This window comes from Cervus canadensis, chromosome 6 (genome assembly GCF_019320065.1).
Source record: "Cervus canadensis isolate Bull #8, Minnesota chromosome 6, ASM1932006v1, whole genome shotgun sequence".
In the NCBI taxonomy this organism is placed as follows: domain Eukaryota; kingdom Metazoa; phylum Chordata; class Mammalia; order Artiodactyla; family Cervidae; genus Cervus; species Cervus canadensis.
The window spans coordinates 6,356,944-6,382,926 of record NC_057391.1 but is presented as its reverse complement, the minus strand read 5'-3'; the positions used below and the strand labels follow the sequence as shown (position 1 = coordinate 6,382,926).

The following is a 25,983-nucleotide window of genomic DNA, read 5'->3' as shown; positions in this document are numbered from 1 at the left end:
CCAAATAACGTAGTACTTAAACTTTATATCATAAAGCCACATTGAGAATTGCTGTTGATTTAATGCTTTCTGAAATTTAAATAATGCAGCCAAATAAAAGACAAAGATACAAAAACTAAATACGAACTTCCCTACCAGGACTGATGGCCCAGATGGTAAAGAGTCCACTTGCAATGGAGGAGACTTGGGTTCGATCCCTGGGTCAGGAAGACCCTCTGGAGAAGGGAATGGCAACCCACACCAATATTCTTGCCTGGAGAATCCCAAGGACAGAGGAACCTGGCAGGCCACAGTCCATGGGGTCACAAAGAGTAAGACATGACTAACCCATCCGAATGACACCTGACCACTTAGTAGAATGGGAGTCTGGGAACTTCCAGGGGGAACCATATCTAGCCAGAGACTGTGACGGCAGGCACAGCCAGCAGCGTAGACGGGCCTGCTTGGCCCCACTGAGCCTACTCTTCTGCTCCCACCACTGCGGCTAACACAGGATGGAGAGGAGGAGACGCAGCTGGTCACGCCACGGACGGAACAGCACAGGACGAGAGGCGTGAAACCACACTCACAGGGCCCTGGCCACTGGGGAGAGAAAAAGAATCACACAGACCGCCCCTCCCGCCCCGTCAGAAGAGGGGGTTGGAGAAGAGGCCTCTGCTGAGCTGAACTGAGCCTTCCTTACCTCTCTCTAGGCATAGTGCCTCTCAGCTTTGGTAAGCACGTCCATGCGGAGACTGCGGCTGCTCCTTGCGGCCACAGCCAGGGCAGTCTTCCCTTGCTAAAAGCCAGAAATCAAAGTGTCAGACAATGTGGAGTACTGGTGAGGAGCTCTAGCTTTGGAATAAGGGGCCCTGGATTCAAATCCTGACTCTACTGGGGAAATTACAAGACGCTTGCTCCTTGGAAAAAAGCTATGACCAACCTAGACAGCATATTAAAAAGCAGAGATATTAGTTTGCCAACAAAAGTCCATCTAGTCAAAGCTATGGTTTTTCCACTAGTCATGTACAGACGTGAGAGTTGGACTATAAAGCAAGCTGAGCACCGAAGAATTGATGCTTTTGAACTTTGGTGTTGGAGGAGACTCTTGAGAGTCCCTTGGACTGCAAGGAAATCCAACCAGTCCATCCTAAAGGAGATCAGTCCTGGGTGTTCATTGGAAGGACTGATGCTGAAGCTGAAAGTCCAGTACTGTGGCCACCTCATGCGAGGAGTTGACTCATTTGAAAAGACCCTGATGCTGGGAGGGATTGGGGGCAGGAGGAGAAGGGGATGACAGAGGATGAGATGGTTGGATGGCATCACTGACTCAATGGACATGATTAAGTAGTCATCAACCTACTTAAGTAGGCTCTGGAAGTTGGTGATAGACAGGGAGGCCTGGCATGCTGCACTCCACGGGGTCACAAAGAGTCAGACATGACTGAGCGGCTGAACTGAACTGAACTGTGGCAATCCACTCCAGTATTCTTGCCTGGAAAATCCTATGGATGAATAGCCTGGCAGGCTACATCCATGGGGTCACAAGAGTCGGACACGACTTAGCAACTATACCACCAACATTGCTTCCTTGTGGGGAAAATGTGGGCTAGTGCTCAGCTTCCCCAGGTCTCAGTAACTTCCCCTCTGTGTAGTGGCGAGGGGCAAGTGTGATAACACATATTGCATACTTAGAACCGCTTGTGGCACATGGTAATGGTCTAAGAGATGCTAGATGTTGATAGTGTCAAGAGCTGTGTCAATGGGGCAAGAGAAAGGATTGTGGCTTAGGGACCCACCATCAACAGGTGATTTTTTTATACACACGCTATCAATGAGAACCCAAGCATTTCTCTAAGATTGGCAGGGGTCACTCTGGCTCACTGCACTGGGAAGTCCTCAGCAAATAAATAATATGATCACACACACTTCTCCTCCAAAAGCTAACTCCACCTGTGGCACAAACGTTAGCTAATAACCCATGCCCACTTCCCCCACCAAATTGCCTTTCCTCCTTTCTTCTAAAAGAGATCTCCTGATTTTAGCTGGGCATTTGGCCACCGGAGTATTTCCCTAGCCTCTCTTACCCTTTGGTATGTGAACTAAGTACTGACCAGTGGCATATAAAGGAAGCAGCACATGCAACTTCTGGGAAGCATCCTTACAGAGAAGAGGGATGTCATTCCCCTTCCTTCCCTCCTCCTCCCCAAGTGGAATGCTGACGTGCTGGCAGGAGCCCAAAGAGCCATGTTAGATCAGCAAGTGAAGGCCACCTACTGAGGAGGGTGGAGTAATAAAACAGCAAAGGGATGAATTTTATTCAGAATAAATATCAATCATGGTAACACTAATATAGAACTCAACTTCCTGGACTCCTATCCAGAGATTTTTCTATTATATCATACCACCTCTAAACAAAGATGAGGGGTTAGAATCTTAACCAAATCATTCATGCATGCTCAGTTGCTAAGTCATGTTGGATTCTCTGTGACCCTATGGACTATAGCCTTCCAGTCTCCTCTGTCCATGGAATTTTCCAGGCAAGAATACTGGAGTGGGTTGCCATGCCCTCCTCCAGGGGATCTTCCCGACCCAGGGATCAAACCCCCATCTCCTGCATTGGCACATAGATTCTTCACTACAGCGCCACCTGAGAAGCCCTTGGAATGACCAATAAAGGCTGTTCTAGACCTAATTTGGGGGCATAAATGTCCTTGGAGCCCATATGGCACCTCACAAATTACAAATGGCATATCTTTGTCAAGGTGGGTATAGTTCACAGTTCCCCTAGATTTTGAGCAGTGCCTAAGCCACACATCTATACTATTTCCCCAAGCAAAAGATGCTGGTTCTCATTTGCTTTCCAAAGGACCCATGGAAAATCTGCTCAGGGATCCTGAAGATAATCAAAATGAATGGTCAGAAAAAACCTCAGAAGGGACTTCCCTGTATGTCCTGAGGCTAAGGCTCCCCGTCCCCAATGCAGAAGGCCTAGGTTTGATCCCTGGTCAGGGAACTAGATCCCACATGCCACAACAAAGACCCAGAACAGCCAAATAAACAAAAAAAAATTTTTTTAAAAAGAAGAAAGAAAAGAACGAACCTCGGAAAGAAGTTCCAACCTCAGAAACCCATGTTTCTATGCTCAGAGATCCAGAAACTTATCCTGATAAGTCTCTCACATGTCTGAGTATTTGTGAAATGCAACTCCCACCAATTCAAATGATTTGTCTGCTAGTCCAGACACTAAGACCCAGGTGAACCTAAAAATTAGAGCTGAAAGTAATCAGCCTCTAATCAAAAGAGACAGTAATGAAATTAAGAAGAACTTCATTCTGCAGGCATTTAGCAAGCATCTAATTGTATGCTATCTAAATTCTGGCTTGTAAAGCCGTCTGAATCACCATAATTAGCCTATTTTGGGAAGGCAGCATTCTGAGAGCCAGAGGTTTCAAGCTCATAGGAAAACCTTTGCAGGGAGCATGGCTGGAGTAGAAATGCAGATACTTGTGCTGCTGAGGGTACGTGGCCCTCTGGGAGCTTTGTGACCCTGAATGCTGAGAGGACAGGGAAAGTCAGCTTTACCCCCAAACTTGGCTCCTTCTTTCCCATCCAGTGTGTGTGTGTTAGTCACTCAGTCGTGTCCGACTCTTTGTGACCCCACGGACTGTAGCCTACCAGGCTTCTCTGTCCACAGGATAGACCAGGCAAGAACACTGGAATGGATAGCCATTCTTCCCGACCCAGGGATCGAACCCAGGTCTCCTGCATTGCAGGCAGATTCTTTACCATCTGAGCTACTAGGGAAGCCAGACCAGACCTTCATTCAGTCTTAGAAACAGTCACTTATCTTTGGTAAAAATCATGGGAACAGGGAGAAAAGAGAGTTTTTCTTCATTAATTACATATGTCCTGGATGCCAACTAGGCACCAGACCCGATGAGAAAAGAGGGAGGAGGAGAAAGGAAATCTGGAAAACAGATCATGAGGCCCAGGAAACTGTGGCTTTTGCTTTGAAAAGAGAATCGAGCTATAGCAGAGACATGTTCACTGGAATATTCAATCCACTTGATTAGGGGCCCAACGTAAGTTTCTGTCCAATGCTATGGATTCTCTACTCACCAGACTGCCCTGGAGGTGTTGTTGACGAAAAAATAGAATAAAATACGAAAGAAAGCATGAGAAGCTACTAACGCTAAATGTTAACATTGGGCTGGACGAAAGTACCTTTGGGTTTTTCTGTAAGATACTGTGACAGAAAAACCTAATTGAACTTTTTGGACAAACCAACACTAACACTAAATGTTAATGGAGTTAATGAGCCACCACTGGTGGAATTTCACCTAAGGGATGGAAATACGGCTGGTTTTGTTTTCCTCCCCTGTGCTTTTCTATGTTTTATAAACTGTATACTTTATGTTCAGAAAAAGAAAACTGACATACAGAGACAAGTAAAATAACATTCCACCACTTCAGAGTCCACAAACATGAAATGTGTGGTCTTGAAATGGACTAGGGAGGATGCAGGCTTGCAATGGGAATCAGGGATGCCCTGAGCTCATGACCAGTGACGGTAAAGACCTAGAAGGAAAAACTGCAACTTCTAGAAGTGCTGGGGAGCCAAGCAGCCAATAGCTTTGGCTTTGATGCTCAGCCTTGCCTCTTACAATGTTGATGTTTTACAACATCAAAAACCTCCCATGTCTTCTCTTAAAAACTGGGATAATTTCATCCACCTCACAGAAGAGACGCAAGAATTGAACTAAGATGTGATTGTGAGTGAGTGTGAGTACCTAGCAGAGCTGCCACACAATGTCTTCTTTTATATCTCTTCAGGAAAGCTGGGGCCTAACAGATGGTCACCCAAACCCCTCCATGGTTGAGCCTGTAGAATTGCATCACATGCAAGAAATAAAGCTGTCCATCTTTAAAAACAAATATACAATATGGCTTAATGGTGCAAGCAACCCAAATGTCCACTCACAGATGAGCAAAAGGTGGCATATTTACAAGGGAATATTATTCAACCTTAAAAAGGAAGGAAATTCTGATACATGTTGCAACTTGGTTGAGCCTTGAGTACGCAGTCACAAAAGGGAAAATACCATAAGATTCCACCTAGATGAGGTACCCAGAGCAGTCAAATTCAGAGACAGGAGGTAGAATGGGGCTAGGAGAGGAAGAAATGAATGGTATGGTTTATAGAGTTTCAGTTTTGTAAGATGAAAATGTTCTGGAGGTTGGCCATATAACAAAGTGAATGTTCTTAACATTACAGAACTGGACATTTAAAAATGGTTAATGGAGACCTCCCTGGTGATCTGGTGGTTGAGATTCCATGCTATCAATGCAGGGAGCGTGGGTTTGATCCCTGTTCAGGGAACTAAGATCTGACAAGCTTCCCAGGTAATGCTAGTGGTAAAGAACCCACATGCCAGTGCAGGAGGCATAGGAGATATGGGTTCAGTCCCTGGGTGGGTCGGGAAGATGCCATTAGGAGGGCATGGCAACCCACTCCAGTATTCTTGTATCGAGAATTCTATGGACAGAGGAGCCTGGTGGGCTATAGACCATAGGGTTGCATAGAGTTGGACACAACTGAAGTGACTTACCCTAAGCATACAAGGATAATTTAAATGCCCATGAGTTGGAAACTAAACAAATGATGTTGTGTTCTTACCACAGTCCATTATGTAACTGTAACAAGAGAAGAAACTCTCTCCAAGTGCTTATATACTTATATATAAAGTATACTGCTTTATACTGGCAAGGGGAAAAACACTAATGTAGGACAGCGTGTTGTCCTTCAGTCCCTCAATCAGGTCCGACTCTTGGCAACCCATGGGCTGCAGCACGCCAGGTTTCCCTGTCCTTAACTATCTTCCGGAGCTTGCACAAACTCATGCCCATTGTGTCGGTGATGCCATCCAACCACCTCATCCTCTATCACCCCCTTCTCCTCCTGCCTTCAATCTTCCCCAGCACCAGGGTCTTTTCCAATGACTCGGCTCCTTGCATCAGGCGGCTAAAGTATTAGAGCTTCAGCCTCAGCATCAGTCCTTCCAATTAAAATTCAGGTTGATTTCCTTTAGGATGGACTGGTTAGCTCTCCTCACAGTCCAAGGGGCCCTCAAGAGCCTTCTCCAACACCACACTTCAAAAGCATCAATTCTTCGGTGCTCAGCCTTCTTTACAGTCCAAATTTCACATCCATATATGACTACTGGAAAAATCATACCTTTGACTAGATGGACCTTTATAGGCGAAGTAATGTCTCTGCTTTTTAATATGCTGTCTAGGTTGGTCACAGCTTTTCTTCCAAGGAGCAAGCGTCTTTTAATTTCATGACTGCAGTCACCATCTGCAATGCTTTTGGAGCCCCCCAAAAAGAAAGTCTCTCACTGTTTCCACTGTTTCCCCATCTATTTCCATGAAATGATGGGACCAGATGTCATGATCTTCATTTTTTGAACGTTGAGCTTTAAGCCAACTTTTTCACTCTCCTCTTTCACTTTCATCAAGAGGCTCTTTAGTTCCTCTCTGCTGTCTGCCATAAGGGTGGTGTCATCTGCATATCTGAGGTTATTGATATTTCTCCTAGCAATCTTGATTCCAGTTTGTGCTTCATCCAGCCCAACATTTCATATGATGTATTCTGCATGTAGGTTAAATAAATAGGGTGAAAATATACAGCCTTGATGTATTCCTTTCCCAATTTTGAACCAGTCCATTGTTTCATGTCCGGTTCTAACTGTTGCTTCTTGACCTGCATACAGATTTCTCAGGTGGCAGGTAAGGTGGTCGGTATTCCCACCTCTTAAAGAATTTTCCACAGTTTGTTGTGATCCACACAGTCAAAGACTTTGGCATAGTCAATAAAGCAGAAGTAGATGCTCTACTGGAATTCTCTTGCATTTTCTATGATCCAACGGATGCTGGCAATTTGATTTCTGGTTCCTCTGCCTTTTCTAAATCCAGCTTGAACATCTGGAAGTTCTCAATTCACATGCTGTTGAAGCCTAGCTTGGAGAATTTTGAGCATTACCTTACTAGTGTGTGAGATGAGTGCAATTGTGCAGTAGTTTGCGCATTCTTTGGCATTGCCTTTCTTTGGGGTTGGAATGAAAGCTGACCTTTTCCAGTCCTGTGGCCACTGTTGAGTTTTCCAAATTTGCTGGCATATTGAATGCAGCACTGTCACGGCATCATCTTTTAGGCTTTGAAATAGCTCAACTGGAATTCCATCACCTCCACTAGTTTTGTTCACAGTGATGCTTCCTAAGGCCCACTTGACTTTGCATTCCAGGATGGCTGGCTCTAGGTGAGTAATCACACCATTGTGATTATCTGGGTCGTGAAGATCATTTTTGTATAGTTCTTCTGTGTCTTCTATCTTTTGTGAAATGGACCTAAATTGGAGAAACCTTGTATCTTGAGTATATGTGCTGCCGAAGCGAGCACTAGAAACCTTGTATCTTGATATTAACATCCCAGTTTTAATTGAGATAAGTTGTTAATAATTTTTATCCTCAACAATAAAATATACATTTTAAAATACAAATTATTTATTTTTTTTAAAAAGATGATAAATTCACAAGGTCCAAGAATTTACAAATTAGTAAAGATTTTCTAGTAAACATTTCCCATCCACCCCTACCCTCTATTGTCTGGCTCTCATGCTATCCTTGCCATACATACCCATTATCATAAATTTCTTCTCTTCTTTCCAGAGTTTCCTTATGTATAAACAGAAACATAAATATATCATACCCTTAGTCCATTCCTCCATCCTTTTTTACAATAGTATATACTTATATTGTCTTAGATGTTGAGTGCTGCACTCAATATGCCAGCAAATTTGGAAAATTCAGCAGTGGCCACAGGACTGGAAAACATCAGTTTTCATTTCAATCTCAAAGAATGACAATGCCAAAGAATGTTCAAATTACCATACAATTGCACTCATCTCACATGCTAGGAAAGTAATGCTCAAAATTCTCCAAGCTAGGCTTCAACAGCATGTGAATTGAGAACTTCCAGATGTTCAAGTTGGATTTAGAAAAAGCAGAGGAACCAGAGATCAAATTGCCAGCATCCGTTGGATCATAGAAAATGCAAGAGAATTCCAGTAGAGCATCTACTTCTGCTTTATTGACTATGCCAAAGTCTTTGACTGTGTGGATCACAACAAACTGTGGAAAATTCTTTAAGAGGTGGGAATACCGACCACCTTAACCTGCCACCTGAGAAATCTGTATGCAGGTCAAGAAGCAACAGTTAGAACCAGACATGAAACAATGGACTGGTTCAAAATTGGGAAAGGAATACATCAAGGCTGTATATTTTCACCCTATTTATTTAACCTACATGCAGAATACATCATATGAAATGTTGGGCTGGATGAAGCACAAACTGGAATCAAGATTGCTAGGAGAAATATCAATAACCTCAGATATGCAGATGACACCACCCTTATGGCAGACAGCAGAGAGGAACTAAAGAGCCTCTTGATGAAAGTGAAAGAGGAGAGTGAAAAAGTTGGCTTAAAGCTCAACGTTCAAAAAATGAAGATCATGACATCTGGTCCCATCATTTCATGGCAAATAGATGGGGAAACAGTGGAAACAGTGAGAGACTTTCTTTTTGGGGGGCTCCAAAAGCATTGCAGATGGTGACTGCAGCCATGAAATTAAAAGATGCTTGCTCCTTGGAAGAAAAGCTGTGACCAACCTAGACAGCATATTAAAAAGCAGAGACATTACTTTGCCAACAAAGGTCCATCTAGTCAAAGCTATGGTTTTTCCAGTAGTCATGTGATGTGAGAGTTGGACTATAAAGAAAATTGAGCGCCGAAGAGTTGATGCTTTTGAACTGTGGTGTTGGAGAAGACTCTGAGAGTCCCTTGGACTGCAAGGAGATGCAACCAGTCCATCCTAGAGGAAATCAGTCCTGAATATTCATTGAAAGCACTGATGTTGAAGCTGAAACTCCAATACTTTGGCCACCTGATGCCAAGAACTGACTCATTGGAAAAGACCCCGATGCTGGGAAAGATTGAGGGCAGGAGGAGAAGGGGACGACAGAGGATGAGGTGGTTGGATGGCATTCACCAACTCAATGGACATGAGTTTGGGTAAACTCTGGGAGTTGGTGATGGACAAGGAGGCCTGGCATGCTGTACTCCATGGGGTCACAGAGTCAGACACGACTGAGCGACTGAACTGAACTGATTCTAATCCTGCCTCTCAAGGCTCACAGCCAACAGGGAGGACTCAGCAAGCAGCTCAGTTAAACAGAGTGAAGTCCATGGACTGACCTTGTCAACAATCTTCAAGTTACAGCCAGCCTTCAGCAGGGTTTCCACAAGTTCCACATTTCCAAGATCAGCAACTACATGCAAAGGAGTCTGCAGCCTCTGCCATGAAAAATTTCAAAAATATAATTCAGCATGTTAAAGAGAGAAGAGAGTTGCATAATAAAAAGACAAAGGGAAAGCAAAGGTGTCCTCCACAGGCATAAGGGAAAACAGATAAGCTAACTTATTTTTAAACAGGAACAGGAGACATTCATTGCTGTTATTTATAACAATGAAAGATTGAAAGGAAGTTACATGCTTAATAAGGAGACTCATGAGATAAATTATGGTATATGCACATATGGGAAAAGTAGGCATCACAAATAACTTCTTAAAATAATTTCAATAAGGGACACCTACAGTAGTAATTTCATAGAGATACAGTGAAATGGTGTGTCGAGGAGGCAGGAATAAGGAATTACTTTTTAATGAGTATGAGTTTTCAGTTTAGAAAGATAAAACTCTGGAGACAGTGTGAGAGTTATGCACATGGTCAATATGCTTAATGCCACCTAACTGTACACTTAGAAATGGTTACAATAGTTAAGTTTTATGCTACATCTATTTTGCCACAATAAAAAATAATTTCAGAGATTTGTAAAAATGGAAAAGTGCTTGTAACATTTAAAACCTTAGGGAAAAACACTCTCTGGCTGAGCTCAATTTACATATAGAAATAGAGGAAGAGAAGAAATTGCATTGGTGATGTTAAGAATGATAACATCTAGATGGAGGGATTAGAGGTTATTTTTACTGCCTTCTTGATGCTTTTCTCTATTATACATTATAGTGTATAAAAGGAGTGTCAGCTTTTAATTCCTTTCTGAAATAACCATTTTCCCACAAAAAGGACAAGAGAGTCTCAGAGAAATAGATGAAATCACAAGAAAGTCACCCGTCTTACACCTCCCACCAAAAGAAACTCTGATGTGAAGGCACTTCTAAAACGTTAGCACGGACAGGAACACTGGTTGTGATCTAGCCCCACTCCTACACCAGGGGGACGAAGCGACTCTCCCAGCGTCACACAGCTGGGCAGAAGCATCTAGTCCAGGACTCTTCCTCCCAGAGCACAGGGCCAACCTGCTTGGCATGTTAACAGAATTAATATCAAAAAGCATTCACTAAAGACCCACTTTTACGTGGCAATGCGCCCCTCTGGAGGCTCATTATCTAAGATATGGAAAAAACACTGACAGACTGATTGAAAGTCTGTACCAACATGGAACAGAGACAAGTGTCACACACCAAATACTCACAAAACCTCCCAATGGCAAAACTGCTAGAAGTCCAGAGGGCAGGAAATGCAACCTAAATATTAAGAGAGCTCTCTTTCTTTGGGGGGATTAGAACCAAATTGTAAGTTTTTTAGCTTATTTATGTCTCCTTACTTTTATACACTGTGTGTATTCCTAGTCTAACAAAAACCATCAGTGATGAGGAGTTTGACACCCTGGATGGCGGTCTAGCAAGCCTCATTTGCTGGAGTGGAGGTAGCCAATTCTGGTGAAACCAGAACCACTTGTGAGTTCTGTCCTTGTGGAGAGAAAGATGCTGCCCATAAGAAAAGATCTGGGGCATTAACATATCTAAACACACATGTATGTTTAATAACAAGGGGGATTTCTCTTCCCCCACACTTTTGGGATAGTAGAAGACCAGGGAGGAGAATGGTCCCTGGGGAAGGAAGGGACGGACAGGGAGTTAAGTCCCCATTCAGCTCAGGGCACCAGTGACCTCACAGGTTGGAGCTGGAGCAGAGATGGGAATCAGTGCTCTGGCTTCACAGATGAGGAAACCGAGGACTACCCAGTGGGTAAGTTCAGGCATCCTCACCAATCATGGCCACTCCTGACCTTGGAGGGGGCAGCCAGGAAGGAGGGAGAGGTCCCGAGGCTCATGGGTTAAGACCCCTCTCTCTGAGAGTTTTCCTTCCCACTCCTGGCCTCTGGAAGAGGGCAGCCCGTCCCACAGCGAGGCCCGGTGCAGACAGCACCCACCCCCATCCTCTTAATTCTTCCACCTCAACATTTCCATTTCTAGCCAGTGATGGATGCCTTCTACGGAACATTTGATTCTGCTCCAATGGACTGAATTCATGGTGATTTTTTTTTTAAAAATTTCAAGAGGTCTCTTTTGCCTTATGGTCTGTCATACAAAGCTTCCTTCTGGGGGAAAAGTGTTCTCTGCCAACTACAACATTTCACACTGGGGGAGCAGCTTTTGATTTAAAGAGGCTCTGGCAATTTACCTCCGAGCTACTGTTTATCTATCCAAAGCACTGGGCCTGTTAAATGTGAACAGTTTAATAATGCACTGGCTGAATCCCAGTTGTGCATTTGAAAAAGACAAAATATGTGTGTGCAAGTGGGAGTGAGGGTGAGAGGAGGAAAAGGATAAAAAATGAATGTGCCTGTTCCTCCCAGGAACCTCGAACTTGATCAAAACCACCCTTAAACACACACTGAGTTGAAACAAGAAAACTGACTCTCCAGGTTCTGACTTGCTGGCTTACCAGATTTAAGATATCAGCGTCATGCCGTGCACTTAATAAGCTGTTCACCACTGTGACATGGTTGTTGAGAACAGCTAAATGAAGAGGGGACACCTTCGGCTGCAGAAACAAATGACAATTTCAAATTCAAAAAATTCTGGCTTCAACATTCAGATAAAAAAGTGACCCATTTCAGCAGATAACCCCCTGAACACTGACACGGCCCAGCATGGTGGCGAGTCCTTCAGTAAGTCTTCAGCAATCACTTGCCTGCCGAGGTCGCACAGCTAACATGCTCACCAGCAACCCCACCTCCCGCATCATTTATTCTAGAACTTGATTCTGAACACCTACTATAAGCCAGGCTCTCTTCAGGATGCTAGGGGTTCAGTCAGAGCCTATGAATGGATGAAATCTATGGTTTTTCCAGTAGTCCTGTATGGATGTGAGAGTTGGACCATAAAGAAGGCTGAGCACTGAAGAATTGATGCTTTCTAACTGCGGTGCTGGAAAGGCTCTTGAGAGTCCCTTAGACAGCAAGATCAAACCTGTCAATCCTAAAGGAAATCAGACCTGAATTTTCACTGGAGGGACTGATGCTGAAGCTGAAGCTCCAATACTTTGGTCATCTGATATGAAGAGCTGACTCACTGGAAAAGACATGATGCTGGGAAAGATTGGAGACAGGAGGAGAAGGGGATGACAGAGGACGAGAGAGTTGGATGGCGTCACTGACTCAATGGACATGAGTTTGAGCCAACTCTGGGAGATAGTGAAGGAAGGCAAGCCTGGTGTGCTGCGGGCAATGGGACCACAAAGAGCCGGACATGACCGAGCGACTGAACAAGAACAAGGGGTTCAGTGGTGAACATGGCCCAGCCTCAGGAATCGTTCATCAAGTAGGGAAAGTGACATTGATTTTTTTTAAGTCACAAAATAAATATACGGTTACTAATTGTGTTAAGTACCTTGGAGGAAAACTGCAGAGTAGTAAGATAGCATGTGTGCGGGGGGGCTGAGGGCCAAACTTGCCAGAGGTCAGAAAAAAGCTTTCCTGAAGAATTGACATCTGAGCTCAAACATGAAGACTAAGAAACTACTGAATAGCTTAACTGCGGGACTTCTCAGAGCCTTCAAAGAGCTAAAGTGCAGTGGGAATAACCACAATAGCAGTCATATTCCATATTTCCTAACTTGCCTTGAACTAGGGCTTTTTCTCCCAATGTTATAGCCATGCTTTCCGGGAAACAGACTCACTCAGAAGGACAGTGCAGATAGTGGAGTGCAGTTTATTACACCGGCGGGCCCAAGGCAGAGTCTCCTCTTAGCCAAGGACCCCGACCAGCATTTGTGAAAATCTTTTATACCCCATGTGTCCAAACCCACTACCCCAATTCCCTTGAGACTTACATAAACAAAGGAAGGGTAAATACAACCACAATAATCCCATCATTCACGTGTTATGTGTTCAAACAGTCAATAATCAATAAGCCTGCAGTTACATTCCAGATAGTTAATAACTGACAAGCCTGTGCTTACATTCTGATAGATAGTGTCCGGAGGCAGGGGTGATTAGTGTCTGTTTTCTCTTCTTCAAGATTGCCCTGCCCAGAGGGGGGTCTTATCCTTCCATTGTCATTCCCACAGGCGCTAAGCACAGAGTTCAGAGTCCACTGGAGAGGTGGCCGCGCATGATCAGCACAGACAGGCCTGAGATGGAGTCCAGGCCCTATGAATTCCTTCCTCACCTAGAGCGGGTTGGGGGACTAACACCCCCTCACCGAGGGTACAGTCCATGCTCAGCCCTCCCGCGGGTGCAGTCTGACCACCGCGTATTCGCCAAGCCCCTACAGCCTGCTTTCCTCCCCCTTTGTGGCTAAAATGCCTGTCTTCCAGCCACGCGCTCAGTCACCTGCAGCGCAGGCTTCTCACCAGCTCTGCCAGGCTCAGTGCCCCCCTGCACACTCACACACACAGCCTCTGGCTGCCTCACTCCTACCCAGCTGCCCCTGGCCCCGGGGGCTCCAGAGAAAACACCTCCCTGGGGGTAGAAAAGGCAGCTGCAGGATGAAAAAAGGCGAGGAGGACACAGTTAAGGTGTGAGAGTCAGGTGAGGGGCATCTAGAGGGGAGGGGCGGGGTTGGGGCGCAGGGAGCGGATGCAGTGAAACCGTGTGGACCACAGAAGCTGGCTGAGAGGCTGAGGGAGGGGAGAGAAGGGGTGCAGATGCCTCGAGGGTGGGTGCAGAGGACGGGGCACGGTGCCGCTCAAGCAGAGACATGACGTTAGTCAGCATCGGGTACGCACATACAACGCGTCCTCCCAAGGGTACTACTACACACTCACGTCCCCAGTAGTTGAGTTCAGTTCAGTCGCTCAGTCGTGTCCGATTCTTTGCGACCCCACGGACTGCAGCACGCCAGGCCTCCCTCCATCACCAACTCCTAGAGCTTGCTCAAACCCATGTCCATTGAGTCAGTGATGCCACCCAACCATCTCATCCTCTGTCATCCCCTGCCCCTCCCACCTTCAATCTTTCCCAGCCTCAGGGTCTTTTCCAGTGAGTCATTTCTTCCCATCAGGTGGCCAAAGTATTGGAGTTTCAGCTTCAGCATCAGTCCTTCCAATGAATATTCAGGACTGATCTCCTTTAGGATGGACTGGTTGGATCTCCTTGCAGTCCAAGGGACTCTCAAGAGTCTCCTCCAACACCACAGTTCAAAAGCATCAATTCTTCTGTGCTCAGCTTTCTTTATAGTCCAACTCTTACATCCACACAGTTAATATTCTCATATCCCCAGCAGTTAATACTGTTTAAAACACTAGGCTGACAGCTTTTCAGTCACAACCACCCCAGCAGTTAGGTCTTCTATTCCACACTTTACATACTGAGAGAGTCAGTTCCTAGGCAGGTTGATAAAAAGTCCGGGTCCCTGAGGAGGAGAAAAGGGCCTGGGGCTCTCAAAGAGGAGACAGGGGTCTGGAATTCTCAAGGAGGAGGAAATGACAAAGTCTTTTTTTTCTCTCTACATTCCATAGTCTTAGTCACATAAAATGTTTTTGCTTTAAGCCCAGAACTGATGATAACACAACAAACAACTCAGTTTAAACTCTGTACTAAGGATTATATAACAACAATGTATCCTGCTTGAGGACAGTTTCTCCTTCTTGAAAACCTTCTGACTAATTCTGTTATCTTAAATTGTATATTATGGGAGTGGGTCTGGTAAGATCTTTCTATTGTTAGTTCTAATCCTGTCATCTTAAAATGTAAATTGTGGGAGTGGGTCTAGTAAGATCTTTACCACCTTAGACATTCTTTTGATTCACTGTAATAAGTAATTAAAAAGTATCTAACTCCCTTGCTAACACCAGCAAGGGGGGCACTCTCTATCCCCCTTCAGATGTCTATGTCAGAAGCTTTCTCTGCCCCTTCTTATACTTTAATAAAACTCTGCTACACAAAAGCTCTTGAGTGATCAAGCCTGGTGCCTGGTCCAGAAGCTCAATCTTCTTCTTTGGAGATCCTGAATCACCTAAGCTATCAATTCGAGACACAGAGGTTAAATCACCTCCTGAGGCATCTGAGCTAGGAGGTGGCAGAGAGAGGATTCGAACCCAGATCTTTCTGACTCCAACATCAACACCAGCCTCCTTCCCACAGGGGTATATGGATGGAAGAAAGATACAGTGATTGAGCAAAGAACCCAGCAGTACTCAGAGCAGGAGGAAAGGAGGGGCAGATGGGACCTAAAGCTGTGTACATCAGACTATCCAAGGGTGAGCATGGGCAGTCAGAGACAGATGGGGTGGAGGGGCAGGCTTTCCATACAGACCTCTTCTGCTCTGGGAGGGCCTGGTTTCTATGACACCAAGCATGAAAAAAGAGAACAGATCCCTAATCCCAGGGACATAGGGAGGGCCCTTCCTGCTGGGACTACCAGCCTTGCTGTGACCCCAAAACCTCCTGAGAAACAGGAGGCATCCTTGGATAGACCAGGCAAATTCAGAGCTTCTCATGCCATTCTCCAGAAACTACCAATCCTGGTTTAAATCACATCCCTTCTCTCCAGTTAATACAATAAATAGTAATGGCTTAAGCAAGATCAGAGGAAAGAATATTCTCCCAGGAGAAATGAAAGTAGAGTGAAAAATAGCATCTAATTCCAGCACAGATGGCCTTTGTTAATTTTGCCAGGGCCAACTTCAGAAAACCTAAATCAGTACAAATGACTGACTTTCAAAAGAAAAACAAAATCGGTCAGCAAAGGGGGAAAAATAATCCTTCTCCTGCCTATTAACAGCAGCTTCATCATTTTCCCAGACTGATAAATTTAATACAAGAATGGCCATCTCCAGACACATGAGAAAGTTTAACTGCGGCAAATATAAATATTTAAAACACAAAGATTTCGTTTTGTTCAGGAACTGCAACAACTTTCTAAAATTCAGCCCTCGGATTCTATTTCTCATGATTAAAAGTCAGTCTGCAAAAGGAGTTGGTCAGCCCTCCCAGAAAGAATTCCTCCTTTGTGATCACCGTTCCTCCCCTTCCCCTCCCCAGTGTATCTGCAAGCAGCATCTTACAGCACAGCCAAGCCTCAGAACTGGGATCCAAGTCCATGTTACCTTAGACTCACTTCCATCTTCTGGTGCAGATCAACGTTCTCACTGAGAAGAAAGCTGACAAGTGATGCACGGCCGTTCTGGGTTGCACTGATATTGATCTGTAAGAGACAGGTGGAGAGAAAAGGCAGGGAGGGATTCCCATTAGAATCCAGCATGCTTTCTGGTGTTCTTCTCATGGTTATCAATGAATACAATGAAACAGTATGACTCTTTTAAAGAGAAAATTCAATGTGCTTCTGATTATTGGGCAGGGGGGTGGTGCTCTTTGTTGCTTCTAGGTGAAGAGTCAGGTCCTAGGCATGCCTCAGGCAAATATGAGCTAAAGCCAGGAAATACGAAGTGAACTGGGGCCAAGACTTCTCTCTATATACCCAGCTAACCCTCTCCTTGAGCCCGAAGAGATGAACTTGGTATTGGCCCCAGAAATGCCTCAACCCTCTCATTCTGACTATTTACTAGCTACTGTCCCCTTGCAGGCACCACCTCATAACAGCATGAAAGTGTTAGTGGCTCACTTGTGTCCAACTCTTTGCGACCCCACGGACTGTGGTCCACCAGGCTCTTCTGTCCATGGAATTCTCCAGGCAAGAATACTGGAGTGGGTTGCCACTTCCTCCTCCAGGGGATCTTCCTGACCCCGGGATCAAGCCCACGTCTCCTGCGTTTCCTGCATTGCAGGGGGATTCTTTACCACTGGGCCACTTGGGAAGCCCCTGATTATCCTGTCCTCCTGCAAAAGTCCTTGCAAGAAGAAAAGCTTGAAGATAATAGCGTATGGTTCTAAGCCACTGTGCTTTGAATTGGTTGGTTATAAAGTGATAGGCAAGTGGAACAAATACTCGCAGGATTGATACACACTCTGACCAATGGGAATCTAGCTTGAGCTAAATGCCTAAATGACTTTGAATAAATGGCCTCTCAAGAATGGGCCTCTATGTCTTCCTCTGCGACAATAACAGAACCACCTATATTATTAGTTTTCCATTGCTGCGAATAACAAATCACCACAAATGTAAGTGCCTTAAACAATACAGATGTATTATCTTACAGTTCTAGAGGTCAGAAGTCTGAAATGAGTCTCACTGAGTGAAAAGAAAAGTCCTATAGGGAGGCCTTCAGGAGAATCCATTTCTTTGCCTTTTTCAGTCTGTAGAAGCCACACACACCCCTTGGCTCTCAGCCCCCCTCCTTTACCTTAAAGTCAGCAATGGGGTGCTCAGTCCTTCTCATGTTACATCCCCCTGACCTCCTTGCTGGCCTCATCCTTCTGCTTGAAAGGACCCTTGTGATTACATTAGGCTCACCTGGATAATCTCTTTGTAGGGTCAGATGATGATCAACCTTAATTCCCCTTTGCCCTGTAACTTCACAAACTCACAGGTTCCCAGGATCCTAATGTGGACATCTTTGGGGGCTGTTATTCTGCCAACCACACCATCCTACCTCTTTTTCTCAAATCATCACAATACTTGGGAAATACATGAGCTAGTAAAGGTGTACAATGATCTTAACTATCATCTCAATTAAGCCACAAAAATTTATTGAGCACTTATTATGTGTCAGACCCTATGTTAGATAGTGGGGGTGTGGACATGATTAGACTGACAACATCTCTGACGTTACATTCCAGTAGGGGTGGACAATCAATTGATATATAGGTCAGTAGACTGGTAGATCAATAAATCAACAGATTTAGAATAAATCCATCTATTAGAATCTAGATATTATTAGAAGAATAACATCAGCTAGTGGCAATGAGCATGCTAGAGTGAGAAGTGAAATAGCGTGACTGGATGATTATTTTCCAGTGAGTGATCAAGAAAACTTTCTTGGATAGGGTGACATCTAGACTGAGATCAGAATGGTAGGAATTGTCCCCTAATGGAAGGATCTGATACAGAAACAGGTTTGTAAAGAGCCCAAAGCCAGGAACCCAAAGAGCTGTAGGGGCCTGTGGCATTTCATCCCCAAGACACAATGGGCACAGAGTGTACGACCTTCAGACTTTTTAAGCACCAAAGAAATATTTGAAATCTTAAAAAAAAAAAAAAGCTGGTTCCAAAATACCAAAAGATAACCACAAAATTGAGTTGAATAAATATTTAATCAACATAGTCATACTTCATTGATTGTTAAATGCAATATTCATAAAGTATTCATTACACTGTAAACAATTTGTAGGTTAAATTTTTTCACTTCCCTCAAATTTTCAAGTATGGGCAGAGTTCTAAGAAATCAATCATAAATTAGGGTGGTCTAAAAGTGCTACAGTCAATATGTCAACAAACTTGAAAAACTCAGCAGCGGCCAGAGGACTGGAAAAAGTCAATTTTCATTCCAATCCCAAAGAAGGGCAATGCCAAAGAATATTCAAACTGCCATATAACTGTGTTCATTTCACATGCTATCAAGGTTATACTCAAAATCCTTCAAGCTAGGCTTCAACAGTACATAAACTGAGAACTTCCAGATGTACAAGCTGGGTTTAGAAAAGGCAGAGGTCAAACTGCCAACATCCACTGGATCATGGAGAAAGAAAGGAAATTCCAGAAAAATAGCTACTTCTGCTTCATTGACTATGCTAAAGTCTTTGACTGTGGATCACAACAAACTGTGGAAAAATTTTTAAGAGATGGGAATACCAGACCACTTACCTGTCTTCTGAGAAACTTGTATGCAGGTCAAGAAACTGTTGTTAGAACCGGACATGGAACAATGAACTGGTCCCAAATTGGGGAAGGAGTACATCAAAACTGTATATTGTTACCCTGCTTATTTAACTTATGTGTAGAGTACATTATGCAAAATACTGGGCTGCATGAAATACAAGATTCCCAGGAGAAATATCAACAACCTCAGATACGCAGATGATACCACTCTAATAGCATAAAGTGAAGAGGAACTAAAGAGCCTTTTGATAAAAGTGAAAGAAGAGAGCGATAAAGCTGGCTTAAAACTCATGGTCCAAAAGACTAAGATCATAGCATCTGGTTCCATCACTTCATGGCAATTAGAAGGGGGAAAAGTGGAAGCAATAACATTTTATTTTCTTGGGCTCCAAAATCACTGTGGATGGTGACTATAGCCATAAAATTAAAAGATGGTTGCTCCTTGGAAGGAAAGGTATGACAAACCTAGACAGCATATTAAAAAGTAACCTCTGAAAAAAAAAAAAGTAACCTCTGCCACTCTGCCAACAAAGGTCCGTATAGTCAAAGCCATGTTATTTCCAGGAGTCATGTACAGATGTGAGAGTTGGGCCATAAAGAAGGCTGAGCGCCAAAGAACTGATGCTTTTGAACTGTGGTGTTGGAGGAGATTCTTGAGCGTCCCTTGGACTGCAAGGAGATCCAACCAGTCCATCCTAAAGGAAATGAGTCCTGAATTTTCATTGGAAGGACTGATGTTGAAGCTGAAACTCCAATGCTTTGGCCACCTGATGCAAAAAGCTGACTCATTGGGAAAGACCCTGATGGTGGGAAAGACTGAAGGCAAAAGGAGAAGGGGACAGGAGAGGATGAGATGGTTAGGTAGCATCACTGATTCAATGGACCTGAATCTGAGCAACCCCAGGAGCTAGTGGAGGACAGAGGATCCTGGCGTGCTGTAGTCCATGAGGTGGCAAAGTCGGACATGACTTAGCAACGAAACATAAAAAACAATCATATCCAAAGGATTGTAAACAAATAAAAAAGCCTTTAAAAATAACTTACAACAAAAGAAAAGATGTATTTGATGTGGCATATGGGAGCCTTTAAAGTTATTTGATAAGATGTGAGGAGTCAGTCAGTCGTGTCTGACTCTTTGCCAGCCCATGGACTGTGGCCCACCACGCTCCCCTGTCCATGGGATTCTCCAGGCAAGAATACTGGAGTGGGGAGTCATTCCCTTCTCTTGGGGGATCTTCCCAACCCAGGGATCAAACCCAGGCCTCCTGCATTGCAGGCAGCTTCTTTGCCGTCTCAGCCACCACGGAAGCCCTCCCGAAATGTGTAGTTCTTACCGGCTACAAAAGTCTTCACTGGATCCTGAGGGATAGGCAGCCTCGCCACACAGCTCAAGTGGAGACAGCCTCCATGAGCAGCTAAGTCCATAATCTTTCTCCAATTACCTCCTCAGAAATGACTCAACTTTTACCCCCACCCCTTAGTCGGGGTGGGGCTCAAAGCAAGCTCCTGGAGACCAAAACTAACCAGTGTCAGCTGCTGAAGCTTCTCCAAGATCAAACAGTAATCACCAACAGATGCGAAAGCAAGATGCGTCTAACAGGACCCGGTGTGTGTCCACGCTGCGGGCTTCCCCCTTCACGCCGCTTGCGTCCCCGAAGTCTTTATGGCTGGGCAGACACAGGTATGGACAGCGATGGGGGATGAGGCTGTTGATCCAGGAAGTGTGCGAATGAACTCGGGGAGGTGGCGGGGGGGGGGGCACTCAAGATAATGTAAAAGGCGAAAACATGGACTTAGGACAATTTCCAGGCTGTCTGGATGAGGTATAATGATATGGACACCTTGGAGCCTGCAGTCCTGGCAAGGCGAGGCGAACACGGAGCATGCGAAAGGCATTACGGAGCAAAACGCTTTGGAGGGCCAGATAACGAAGTACAGGAGGGAGGCGCCCAGCAACGGAACAGGCCAGGGGAGAGAGCCGGGGAGGGGCGTGCTGATGCGGGAGGCCTTTCCGGGGCCCTTCTCAGACCGGCTGCAGACTGGGGACAGAGGGACACCTGGGCATGACAGGAAAATGTGCCGAAAATATTCTGAATTCAAAGTACGCTGACTATTTCCCGGCCCCGTGAATTCTTAACTTTACGCTTTTTAATATGCTATCTAGGTTGGTCATAACTTTCCTTCCAAGGAGTAAGTGTCTTTTAATTTCATGGCTGCAGTCACCATCCACAGTGATTTTGGAGCCCCCCAAAATGAAGTCTGACACTGTTTCCACTGTCTCCCCATCTATTTCCCATGAGGTGATGGGACCAGATGCCATGATCTTAGTTTTCTGAATGTTAAGCTTTAAGCCAACTTTTTCACTCTCCTCTTTCACTTTCATCAAGAGGCTCTTTAGTTCCTCTTCACTCTCTGCCATAAGGGTGGTGTCATCTGCATATCTGAAGTTATTAATATTTCTCCCAGCAATCTTGATTCCAGCTTGTGCTTCTTCTGGCCCAGCGTTTCTCATGATGTACTCTGCAGAAAAACTTAGTACCAGTTAAAGTTAACATTTAAGCTTTTGAAAATGAATTGCTTATACACTGTGATATGGAGACGTCTCCAAGATATGTATACACTGACAATTTTAAAAAACGAGGTGCAGAGCAGTATATACATACACACAAGTAGGTACATAGGTATATATATGTATATATGTATACATATATGTTTATATATATACATACACACTTGCAGAGAGAGAGTGAGCTACTATTTATGTGGTGTCAGTATGTGATCATTTTTCAAAAGAATGCATGGAAAATTCCTGCAAGATTAAATAAATCATTAATACTATTACTTCTAGGGAGGTGAAATTGGGATGGGAAGTTGGAATATGATAGTTTTCATCATATACTCTTTGGTGCTTTTCAAATGTTTTGTTAGCTTCATTACAGATTAAATTAATTAGAAAAATAGAAAAAGAAAGTAAAACCCTTTGAAGATAAGACTAGGGCAGTGGCTAGTAGCTTAAGCCCTGAGCTCTAATCCTTGAGCTGTCACTGAATAGCTGTATGACCCTGGATAAGATTCTTAACTTTCCTAAATTCTAATTTCCTCATCTAAAAAAATGAAGATTGGGAAATTCCTTGGTGGTCCAGTGGTTAGGACTTAAGTGTTCTCATTGCCAGGGGCCCAGGTTCAATCCCTGGTCAGGGAACTAAGATCCCACAAGCCACTCAACATGGCCAAACATTTTTAACTTTTGAAAAAAATGAAGATCAGTATTAAAGGATCTCCACACCAAAGAATTTTGTATTTAAAATAAGGCATCATCCTGTCTTCTATAGGCTCCAGAATAACCACTTGGCTTTTTACACTATTTTTTTTCCAGCATCAACTGTGTATAAGCCAGGTACTCAGTTCAGTTCAGTTCAGTTCCTCAGTCATGTCCAGTTGTTTGTGACCCATGGACTGCAGCATGCAAGGCCTCCCTGTCCATCCCCAACTCCCAGAGTTTACTCAAACTCATGTACATTGAGTCAGTGATACCATTTGGATGGTATCATCCATCTCATCCTCTGTCATCCCCTTCTCCTCTTGCCTTCAATCTTTCCCAGCATCAGGGTCTTTTATCAGGTGGCCAAAGTATTGGAGTATCAGCTTCAGCATCAGTCCTGCCAATGAATATCCAGGATGCATTTCCTTTAGGATGGACTGGTTGGATCTCCTTGCCGTCCAAGAGACTCTCAAGAGTCTCCCCCAACACCACAGTTCAAAAGCATCAGTTCTTCAGTGCTCAGCTTTCTTATACTCCAACTCTCACATCCATACATGACCACTAGAAAAACCATAGCCTTGACTAGATGGACCTTTGTTGGCAAAGTAATGTCTCTGCTTTTTAATATGCTGTCTAGTTGGTCATAACTTTTCTTCCAAGGAGTAAGCATGTTTTAGTTTCATGGCTGCAGTCACCATCTGCAGTGGTTTTGCAGCCCCGCAAAATAAAGTCTGTCACTGTTTCCACCATTGCCCCATCTATTTGCCATGAAGTGATGGGACCAGATGCCATGATCTTCATTTTCTGAATGTTGAGTTTTAAGCCAACTTTCTCACTCTCTTCTTTTACTTTCATCAAGAGGCTCTTTAGTTCCTCTTCACTTTCTGCCATAAGGGTGGTGTCATCTGGATATCTGAGGTTATTGATATTTCTCCCGGCAATCTTGATTTCAGCTTGTGCTTCATCCAGCCCAGCGTTTCTCCTGATGTACTCTGCATATAAGTTAAATAAGCAGGGTGACAATAGGCAGCCTTGATGTCCTCCTTTTCCTATTTGGAACCAGTCTGTTGTTCCATGTCCAGTTCTAACTGTTGCTTCCTGACCTACATACAGATTTCTCAGGAGGCAGGTCAGGTGGTCTGGTATTCCCATCTCTTTCAGAATTTTCCACAGTTTATTGTGATCCACACAGTCAAAGACTTTGGCATAGTCAATAAAGCAGAAGTAGATGTTTTTCTGGAACTCTCTTGCTTTTTTGATAATGCAACGGATGTTGGCAGTTTAATCTCTGGTTCCTCTGCCTTTTCTAAATCCAGCTTGAACATCTGAAGGTTCATGGTTCACATACTGTTGAAGCCTGGCTTGGAGAATTTTGAGCATTGCTTTACTAGCATGTGAGATGAGTGCAGTTGTGTGGTAGTTTGAGCATTCTTTGGGATTGCCTTTCTTTGGGATTGGAATGACCTTTTCCAGTCCTGTGGCCACTGCTGAGTTTTCCAAATTTGCTGCCATATTGGGTGTGGCAGTTTCACAGCATCATCTTTTAGGATCTGAAATAGCTCAACTGGAATTCCATCACCTCCACTAGCTTTGTTCATAGTGATGCTTCCTAAAGCCCACTTGACTTTGCATTCCAGGATGTCTGACTCTAGGTGAGTGATCACACCATCATGATTACCTGGGTCATGAAGATATTTTATTTCTTTGCACTGATCACTTAGGAAGGCTTTCTTATCTCTCCTTGCTATTCTTTGGAACTCTGCATTCAAATGGGAAAATCTTTCCTTTTCTCCTTTCCTTTTTGCTTCTCTTCTTTTCACAGCTCTTTGTAAGGCCTCCTCAGACAGCCATTTTGCTTTTTACATTTCTTTTTCTTGGGGATGGGCTTGATTCCTGCCTCCTGTACAGTGTCACAAATCTCCATCCCTAGTTCTTCAGGCACTCTGTCTATCAGATCTAATCCCTTGAATCTATTTCTCACTTCCACTGTATATTAGTAAGGGATTCGATTTAGGTCATACCTGAATGGTCTAGTGGTTTTTCCTACTGTCTTCAATTTCAGTCTGAATTTGGCAATAAGGAGTTCATGATTTGAGCCACAATCAGCTCCCGGTCCTGATTTGCTGACTGTATAGAGCTTCTCCATCTTTGGCTGCAAAGAAAATAATCAATCTGATTTTGGTATTGACCATCTAGTGATGTCCATGTGTAGAGTCTTCTCTTGTGTTGTTGGAAGAGGGTGTTTACTATGACCAGTGCTTTCTCTTGGCAAAACTCTATTAGCCTGCTTCATTCTGTACTCCAAGGCCAAATTTGCCTGTTACTCCAGGTGTTTCTTGACTTCCTACTTTTGCATTCCAGTCCTCCTTAATGAAAAGGACATCATTTTTGGGTGTTAGTTCTAGAAGGTCTTGTAGGTCTTCATAGAACCGTTCAGCTTCTTCAGCATTACTGGTCAGGGCATAGACTTGGATTACTGTGATGTTGAATGGTTTGCCTTGGAAAGGAACAAAGATCATTCTGTGGTTTTTGAGATTGCATTTAATTACTGTATTTCAGACTCTTTTGTTGACTATGATGGCTACTCCATTTCTTCTAAGGGGAGAAGTATATCTACTACTGTCCACAGTAGTAGATATAATGGTCATCTGAGTTAAATTCACTCATTTCAGTGCATTTCGTTCACTGATTCCTAAAATGTCGATGTTCACTCTTGGCATCTCCTGTTTGACCGCTGCCAATTTGCCTTGATTCATGGACCTAACATTCCAGGTTCCTATGCAATATTGCTCTTTGCAGCATCGTATTTTGCTTCCATCACCAGTCACATCCACAATTGGGTGTTATTTTTGCTTCAGCTCCATCCCTTCATTCTTTCTGGAGTTAGTTCTCCACTGATCTCCAGTAGCATATTGGGCACCTACCAACCTGGAAAGTTCATCTTTCAGTGTCCTATCTTTTTGCCTTTTCATACTGTTCATGGGGTTCTCAAGGCAAGAATACTGAAGTGGTTTGCCATTCCCTACTCCAGTGGACCACGTCATGTCAGAACTCTCCACCATGACCCATCTATCTTGGGTGGCCCTATATGGCATGGCTCTTAGTTTCATTGAGTTAGACAAGGCTGTGGTCCATGTGATCAGATTGGTTAGTTTTCTGTGATTGTGGCTTTCAGTCTGTTTCAGTCTGTCTGCCGTCTGCTGGAGAAGGATAAGAGGCTTCCTGATGGGAGAGACTGACTGTGGGGGAAACTGTTCTGATGGGCGGGGCCATGCTCAGTAAATCTTTAATCCAATTTTTTGTAGATGGGTGGAGCTGTGTTCCCTCCCTGTTATTTACCTGGGGCCAAACTATGGTGAAGGTAATGAAGATAATGAAGATAATGGTGACCTCCTTCAAAAGATCCCACGCACGTACTGCTACACTCACTGCCCCCAGCCCTGCAGCAGGCCACCACCGACCCACGCCTCTGCTAGAGACTCCTGGACACTCCCCGGCAAGTCTGGGTCATTCTTGACAGCCTTACTTTCATAATAAAGAAAAACTAAACAAAACCTAAATGGCCAGGAGCTAAAGAAGGGTTAAAGGCATTTTG

The 25,983-nt window shown here is 44.1% G+C and overlaps 1 protein-coding gene across 1 annotated transcript in view; it reads right to left on the bottom strand.

Annotated features, from left to right (window-relative positions):
- Positions 1–509: 509 nt before the first annotated feature.
- ANKDD1B (ankyrin repeat and death domain containing 1B) overlaps positions 510–25,983 on the bottom strand; it is a 64,115-nt gene continuing 38,641 nt past the window's right edge. The window contains 4 exon segments of the mRNA XM_043472815.1: positions 510–778; positions 9,296–9,394; positions 11,850–11,948; positions 16,469–16,555. Coding sequence (XP_043328750.1) covers positions 689–778; positions 9,296–9,394; positions 11,850–11,948; positions 16,469–16,555 — 375 coding nt within the window. The 3' untranslated portion in view covers positions 510–688.